Genomic DNA, 8,874 nt, shown 5'->3' with positions numbered 1-8,874 from the left:
CGGCTCTGCCGCTCGCTCCCCTTCCCAATCTCTATGGCACCGTACGCTCGGCTCTGCGGTCGTCCTTCAGCTCTATGGTGTCTCTTTCCGGTCTCTGTGGTACTGTACTCTCGGCTCTCTAGGCCTCGTCTAGCTCTATGGTGACGGTGGCCGAGGTGGCTGGGCGATCTGAAAAGAGTGGCGGGAGGCGCTGCACTTCCTCCTGGGTTTCCCGGGAGCTCGGTTTCTCGGTGACCTGGCCCGGAAGGGCTTTCAGGCATCCAGACTCCACCGCAAAGGTAGGCTCTCCGTGCCCCGGGATCCCGGGACCAGTAAACATGCCGCCTTGCAGCAGGCTGTTGAGCAGGGTTGTCTGGGACTCAAGGAGGATCTTCTGTGTAATCGGGGCCCGCCCCCGCATCGCGTATTCTGTTAGAGGCGAGGTTGGGGGCGCCGGACAGCTCAAAACCGACTCGGGGGGATACGTAGCCCCAGTTTGGCGTGGCGAAACTGGCCCCAAGTAGAACTACCGTATTAGTTGCCTATTTTCATTGTTCACAACTTTTCATGTGTTATTGTCCCCTTACTAAAGACGAGGACACTGTAGCTTAGAGAGATAAGTAACTTCCCCCAAAGTTACAGGGGCAGTTAGGTGGCAGAGGTGGGGTTCAATCCCTGGTCGGCCGAGTTCAACGTTCAGGCCTCTCCCACTTGGCCTCAGCGCAGGTTGCAATCGCGGGCCTCGCCAGCATTGATGGGGGTTTTATTGTCGAATCTCATCAGGTGTTTCGTGATCCGCGGGAGCAGGTGTTGGCACCAGGAGCATCCCTCGGGCCCGAATGTACAGTGGACGATGCCCCTCCTAACGCAACAGATCCAAGATGAGAATGACTACAGCTTAGTGGCCAGCCTTGACAACGTTAGGAATCTCTCCACTATCTTGAAGGCTATTCATTTCCGGGACCATGCCACCTGTTTCGCTACTAAAAATGGAATCAAGGTTACAGTGGAAAATGCAAAGTGTGTGCAAGCAAATGCTTTTATTCAGGTATGGAAGGAGGCACTTGTAAGCCTGTGACATATAATATTCTTCACCCAGTTTAATGAATTCCAAAGGTCTTACTGGACATCATATAAGTTAGAGAACACTATATCATTTGAATCTTTTTCTCTCCTGGTAACAAATTCATTTCTCATCTTGTTTTACAGAGATAATGGTTAATATTATGTCTAAAATGTATTAAGCTAAACTATAGGCCAGGCACCCTTCTGAGTATTTTATATGTTTAACTCATTTAATTCTCAATAATAGTCCTATGAGGTAGGTTCCGTTATAATTCCCATTTTACATATGTGGAAACTTAGGCACAGATTAAATGATTTGCCAACAGTCTCACAGCTAGCAAGTGGCTGGGTTGGGATGAGAACCCAGAACATTTGTTTCCAGAGTATATACTCTTTAGCACTACCTCCCTATTATCAAAAAATTTTTCCTTTTATTGGTTATAATACAATCTGTTCTTACAAACAAAGATTTGTATGGTTCAGATAGGATTTCAGATTTAATTCAGCATTTTTTTGAATACTTAAGTGCACAGTATGACCTTGGGTATAGAGGGATAAATAAGATATGGTTCCTGTCCTTAAAAGAAATTGAAAACGGGGCCGGCCCCATGGCTTAGCGGTTAAGTGCATGCGCTCTGGGCCGGCCCCGTGGCTTAGCGGTTAAGTGCGTGCGCTCCGATGCAGGCGGCCCGGGTTCGGATCCCGGGCGCGCACAGACGCACTGCTTCTCCGGCCATGCTGAGGCCGCGTCCCACATACAGCAACTAGAAGAATGTGCAACTATGACATACAACTATCGCCTGGGGCTTTAGGGGAAAAATAAATAAATAAAAAAATTTAAAAAAAAAAAAAAAAGTGCATGCGCTCCGCTGCTGGCGGCCGGGGTTCGGATCCCGGGCGCGCACCGACGCACCGCTTCTCCAGCCATGCTGAGGCCGCGTCCCACATACAGCAACTAGAAGGATGTGCAGCTATGACATACAACTATCTACTGGGACTTTGGGGGAAATAAATAAATAAATAAATAAAATTAAAAAGAAATTGAAAACTAATATCACTCATGCGTTATCAAATTGTTTGGCTATTTTCCAAGCGACCTTAGCCATACTGATGGGCACAAAAAGGAGAGTCATGTGGGCAATGGTTGAGATCCGAGAAGCTAGATGAAGGACCCCTCATAAAGTTTTACATGAGACCTAAACCACTGTTACATGTCTAACTATTGAGTAGTAGTACATATTCTAATGGATAATGGTTGAAAAGGCTTAAGATGTTTTGATTGGTAATCAGAAATGACTTTCACAGGGTTAGCACAATATTGTTATTTTTAAAACATATCAAGTGAAATCTAGAACTTTGAGTTTTCATTCTTTAATATCTATAACTACATTTTCATGTTTCCTTTTTTTCATAGGCTGGAATATTTCAAGAGTTTACGGTTCAGGAAGAGTCTGTTACTTTTCGAATTAATTTAACTGTCCTTTTAGACTGCTTATCTATTTTTGGATCAAATCCTACGCCAGGTGAACCATTTTATTATCATTATAATGATATAAAAGCATTATACAGAATGGTCAGAAAAATACAGGAAAAGTTATTGGAAATAAGTAATCTAAACAATTGTTTAGAAAATTGTCAATTCCTTTTTCATTGGTCAAAATCACGGATTCTGACTTTTCACAATGTTAGTAGAAAGTGTGCTTGTGGCTCTTTTCATATTTGCAAAAATATTTACATTCATCTTTTTTTAATTTACAAAGCTTTTGGGATTTTTAAATTTGAACTGACCAAAAGAAGACTTTGAACATGTAAATATCTTTAAGAATGTGAAATATGTTTTAAATTGCTTCTTTTTCCTGACTTGTCCAGAATTACACAGTTAGTGGCAGAGAAAAATTGAAACCAGTTCTCCTGACTTCTAGTTTACTGTGTTCAAAATTTGTTTGCTTTTTTTTTAAGCCCTGTTTATAAATTATAGGTATTTTCCTAAATGCTTTCCTTTAAAATATTTATATATTTGTTTAGGGATTTTTTTGAATAGTGAATTCAGTTGCTATTGATATAAAACTACAAGGAATCCCCAGGAGAGTGATTTTACTTCATAGGAAAGAAAGCTGGAAATTAGCTAGGGAAAATTCAGTTTTTGTTCTCTAGAAAATATTACAATTCCATTCTTATTAATTATACATTTTCTAATGCAGTGTTCCCCAACTAGTTTTTCATAAAAGCATCTTTCTTCCCCCATTCGTCACTATAGCTCTCCATCCAGGAAGGGAAAAGATCTAGACTATCCTGTCATATTCCTCCTCCTCTCTAGTGGTCTGCAATGTTAAAACCCACACCACCCTTAATCACCCTCTCTTTTTCTCCCAATTTGATCTTAAAATTTGAGGAATTGTAAAGAATATCTTCCAATAGAAAAGGTTGGAAGGATCCTTATCATGGTGAATATACTGACATTAAAGTACAGACAATATCAGAGCAATCGACTGTTGCACAAATTGAGCCTTCCAGAAGTAGCATAGCCTATTCTGCACCAATTCCATTACTTGCAGTAATGGTCCATGTAGATTGTTTATCCTAAATTGTATATATATAAAATCAATAAGCTATTTCTGAGGTGTTTTTGGCAAGCTGGAAAATGATTTCAAAGATTACATTTTGTTTTGGTTCCCAATTTTCTTGCAGTTATTTTTGGAATTATCTACACACGGTGTCATCAGGCAAGATGTGACCCTTCTTATAAGGAGATACATACGTATATGCTAGAAATTGGGCAGAATAAAATATTCTGGAGGACTTTTATATATCGTTTGAGGAGAAGGTGAACCCAGAGCTGTAAAGTTAAGCCCAGAGTATGATTTATTTCCATCGCAGGGACTTTTACTGCACTTCGGATGTGTTACCAAGGTTATGGTTACCCTTTGATGCTATTTCTGGAAGAAGGAGGAGTGGTGACAGTCTGTAAAATCAATACTCAGGAGCCTGAAGAGACTCTGGATTTTGATTTCTGCAGCACTAATGTCATTAATAAAGTTATCCTGCAGTCAGAGGGGCTCCGTGAAGCATTTTCCGAGTTGGATATGACGAGTGAGGTCCTGCAGATCACCATGTCTCCTGACAAGCCTTATTTCAGGTAATTTGAACGCAGTGGAATTATAGTTAATGTACTACTTACACATTTGCTTAGGATGCGGAACTTTTATAATCCAGGTTCCTGGAATTTTCAGAATATTAGAGAGCTTTTACTCTTACCTCATACTTTTACAGATCAGGAAACTTAGGACCCAGGAAGATTAACTCACTATTTAAAGCTTCATCATCAGGTAGTGTAGATGAGTAGCCCAGGCTCCTGATTCAGAAACCAGTGGTCTTTTCATTGTTGTATTACTTACTGTTGTAGATCAGGTTATGTCATGAGGAAAACTGGGCTTAAACTTTTGGAAAAGTTGTTTGTATTATGTGGTATGTATCTCTTTTTCTTTCTCTTTTTCTTTTTTGTGAGGAAGATCAGCCCTGTGCTAATATCCGATGCCAATCCTCCCTTTTGTTTAATGCTGAGGAAGATTGGCCCTGGGCTAACATCCATGCCCATCTTCCTCTACTTTATATGGCATGCCGCCACAGCATGGCTTGACAAGCGGTGCGTCTGTGCACGTCCAGGATGTGAACCTGTGAACTCCGGGCCCCCAAAGCGGGGTGTGCGCACTTAACCGCTGTTCCACCAGGCCGGCCCCGTATCTCTTTTTCTTTCCTTTCAGGTTAGTATAGGATGCAAAAGGAAGTAGATGTTTTGTATACATGGTCCATTCACTAGTACCACTAGGACCTGCTTTGTCCATAGCTACCTTAGTAACTACCTTTTAAGGAAGGAACACCTTAAAATCAAGGCAAGGACGAGATGTGTGAAACAGCATAGAAGGAACAAAATTGCATACCGTTAAGTACCGAAATAATATACATAGATACTTAGGGAACCAGCAGGTGAGTACTTAGGGAGGATTGGTCAAAGTAAGCTTCCTAAGGGAGGGCAGTTTTCAGCAAGAATACAACGTCAAAAACCATCAAGCTGCTCCTGATGTTCTGACCCAACAAATTATGAAATGGCAAGTCTCTTTTCAGGATTAGAATCAATTTGGAGAGAGGATTTAAACATCTCTTCTCTTTTGAAATGTTTCAAAATATTAAAGAGTAAAGGAGCTAAATACATATGGAATGAGAGGTGTAAGTTGTTCTTTTTATAACTACTTTCGAAGAACTGCAGGCCCTTCTCATGGCATTAGGCAGTTAAAAATTTGTCTCAAGATTGGATAAAATGTTAGCCAAAATGGAAATCAGTGGAACCCTACTTAAGCAGTGATATGAATAAAAGTTACAGGGGCCGGCCCGGTGGCGCAAGCAGTTAAGTGCGCGCGCTCCGCTGCGGCGGCCCAGGGTTCGCTGGTTCGGATCCCGGGCGCGCACCGACGTACTGCTTGGCAAGCCATGCTGTGGCGGCGTCCCATGTAAAGTGGAGGAAGATGGGCACAGATGTTAGCCCAGGGCCGTCTTCTCAGCAAAAAAAGAGGAGGATTGGCGGATGTTAGCACAGGGCTGATCTCCTCACCAAAAAAAAAAAAAAAAAAGTTACAGGCACTTAAACAAAGTATTTCAGAGGATCCTCATCTAAATGATCTTTCTCAGCCTGGGTAACTAGATGGATCATGGTATCTTTCATCTCCAGTATGGGAAATGATTTGGTGGTGGGGAACTGAGAGTTGAAATTTTTTTCCAAATAAGTTAAATTTGAGGTGCCTGTGACACTGGGGAGTAGTTAGATACATAGATATGGAGCTCAGGAGAATAGTCTCAACTGGAAATTTAGGTTTGGGAAACATCATGGCTGGGCACAGATGAGATGGCTCAAAGAGGTCATGTTAGAAGAGAAAAGATGGATCCTGGGGAAAACCAGCACCTAGTTTCTATCACTGTGCTCATATAGTACTTAGCAGTATGCTAACCCCATAGCAAATGATCAATAAGTTCTTGCAGATTAAGTAAACATATAAACATATATAAATGTCTACACACAAACTGCTGATATTACCAAGCAAGGAAAACCATAAAACAGCCTGAAGGCAGTCTAAGATACGGAAAAGCCGTATTGGTGTGGCAGTGAAGATAGGGAACAGGACCCCAGGCTTGCGGCTGATGTAGATCAGGGTCTTCCATCACTCGTCAACTCTCTCTCCTCTGTTACATATTTCTGATTTAAGGATGAGGAAAGGTCAATATCAGAGTAGGATTAAGGTACTGAAATTGAGGCAAAACCTCCTGGATTCCTTTTGTAACTGATTTTTTTTCAAAGCTGTTAGTTGCTACTTCCCTTGTACTCCGACAGCATCCTGTGGGAATCTTCATTATAGTAATTGTTATGGTGCATTGTCAACGTTTTTTACATATCTGTTTCACTGACCAGAATGGGCTTCTTAGGAAGTGTTTTCTTTATTTGGATCCTAATGTGGCTTATTGTTGCACCAATGAATAAATGAGTTTCTCATTTTCTACTATAGGTTATCGACTTTTGGAAATGCAGGAAGCTCCCACCTTGACTATCCCAAAGATTCTGATTTGATGGAATCATTTCATTGTAATCAGACTCAGGTCAACAGGTGAGTTCTTAATATAGAGGTTGCCACTGATGATGAAGGTGAGGTTAAATACCAAATTTCTATTAAATATATTAAAAAAAAATTTTCAATCTGTTGAAAACAGTGTAGCATTTTAAAAAAATGAACAGTAGGGTGCTGGGTTTACTTGGGGATTGGGGTTGTAATAGTGGATGAAATTTTTAAAATAAAGAGAAAATATTAGCAAATTGAACAAGAATTTGGTTTTATTCTTCTATTTGCTACTTGATAGTTCTTGGCTAATTTTTGTCCTTTACTTGGAGTTGTGAGCACTGCTTTAAGTTGTCCAAATAACAGCTTTTTATTTACTCTTCTGCAGATACAAGATTTCTTTACTGAAACCCTCTACAAAAGCATTAGTCCTATCTTGTAAGGTATCTATTCGGACAGATAACCGAGGATTCCTCTCGCTACAGTATATGATTAGAAATGAAGATGGACAAATATGTTTTGTGGAATATTACTGCTGCCCTGATGAAGAACTTCCTGAATCTGAGCCTTAAGTATGACAACTCACTGTGGTATTTCTGTATACATTCGTGATAGGCCATGTTTTCATTCTGGGTATAGTCCTCTCCATGATTTCTTACTGGATTTTCTAAAGGGAAGCAGCATGGTGGAGATAGGAGCAAGGTCCCTGTACCCTAATAGTTGCTGTGTATTTTGTAAGTAAATGTTTTCATGTAGTTGTAGATTATCCAGTACTGGACTATCCTGTGGTTCTGTCTTTTCTACTCACGGGAATCATTATGAGTCAAGATGAATTAACTATATGCTCTATTCTATTGAAGTAGGACATTTCAAGAGTCTAAAGTTTGAAGTTTGATGAAGCCATATCTGAGATGTTCTTTTATTTATTTACTATTAGAAAAAGCAAAGGCAAATGGGGATTGCTTATTCATTTGAATTCCAGAGACTATATCTTAAAGCAGTAATTCTCCAAGTGTGGTGGCCAGACCAGCAGCATCAGCATCACCTGGGAATTTGTCAGACGCTCTGAGGGTGGCCCAGAGATCAGGAGTTTAAAAAGCTTCCCTCCAGGAAATTCTGATGCATACTAAAGTTTAAGAACCACTGTTTTAAAGCGTACTTTTTTTTAAATAGCATTTAATTGCCTTGAAGTAATTGCTTTACATCTGATTTCTTCACAAACCTTCTGAAGTTTAGGCATCACCACACAAGTTTGAATAATTATATGATTTATTTTTAAAGTATAAATTTTGAAGAAGTCTATGAATAAGATATAAAGTAGTCTTCAGATTACAGATTTTCTTTTTGTTCTCAAAACTGTTGAGTGCAGTAAGTACTTGTTAGATGCCTTCTATTTGCCTTTAAAAGTTTCTCAACCAAACCAAGGTGTAGAAAACCAGTTATTAAGTGATTTTGCACTTTCTTGGGTAACGTTTAATGAAATAGTTTTTGTGGCGTGTAGATATTTAATAAAATATAATACTAAAATTATCTGACTTATTTTTTAGCAGAAAAAATATATAACGTAAATGAAGTTTCAGTACCAGGTGACAACAGCTCAGTGTCTCTAGGTGGGCGGGCACTGTTGACCTTGTAGGTGGGACAGTTCTTCATAGGAAGAAATTGTCATCCCACTGCAGGATTCATTTAGCCCCCTGGCGCTTACCCACTAATGCCAGTCATTGTGACCACCCCTCCCTCAAATAAAAGTGCCCCCATGCTATTATTGATAGTTGAGAACCGTTGAATGATATTCACCAAAGTTTGCGGGTGTATTTGGAATGCCCTGCTGTAAAATAGGCCACACAGCATTAGAGGAACTCGGTTTGGAGAGTATTGCAACAAAGCACTTCAGAGAAAAGCTCCGGCACCGCACTGGTGGGCACTGCTCCCAGGCACGTGTGCAATTCTGGGTGTCTAGACCAGGGTGAGTGCCTGATAACTAATAAGTCTCCCCAGCAATCTCTGGATGCCCAGCTGGTACAAAATAAGTTGGAGTTTTGTAAAGTACAATATATTGTTGAGAAGGAAATGAATAGATCTACTTAATGTTGTCCAAATATTTTTTGTTTAGATAAACACCAAAAACAGAAAAAATCTAAAACATAGTTATAAAATATTGATTCAGTCCACATTTCAAGGACTACAATTTTCCTTTAAACTTAACATAGTGTGGTTATTTTTGGGTTTT

The 8,874-nt window shown here is 40.1% G+C and overlaps 1 protein-coding gene across 1 annotated transcript; it reads left to right on the top strand.

The window, feature by feature from the left end:
* Positions 1-104: 104 nt before the first annotated feature.
* On the top strand, positions 105-8,171 carry RAD1 (RAD1 checkpoint DNA exonuclease). The gene is made up of 6 exons (XM_004422718.3): positions 105-278; positions 763-1,027; positions 2,459-2,567; positions 3,922-4,180; positions 6,597-6,695; positions 7,033-8,171. Exons 2-6 carry the CDS (start codon positions 833-835, stop codon positions 7,214-7,216), a joined length of 846 nt encoding a protein of 281 aa, XP_004422775.1. The 5' UTR covers positions 105-278; positions 763-832; the 3' UTR covers positions 7,217-8,171.
* Positions 8,172-8,874: the final 703 nt, after the last annotated feature.

The sequence above is a fragment of the Ceratotherium simum genome, chromosome 18 (genome assembly GCF_057802395.1).
Source record: "Ceratotherium simum simum isolate JZ-2026a chromosome 18, ASM5780239v1, whole genome shotgun sequence".
NCBI classification, from domain to species: domain Eukaryota; kingdom Metazoa; phylum Chordata; class Mammalia; order Perissodactyla; family Rhinocerotidae; genus Ceratotherium; species Ceratotherium simum.
The sequence above is the reverse complement of the archived record's forward strand: the minus strand, read 5'-3'. Positions and strand labels throughout refer to the sequence as shown.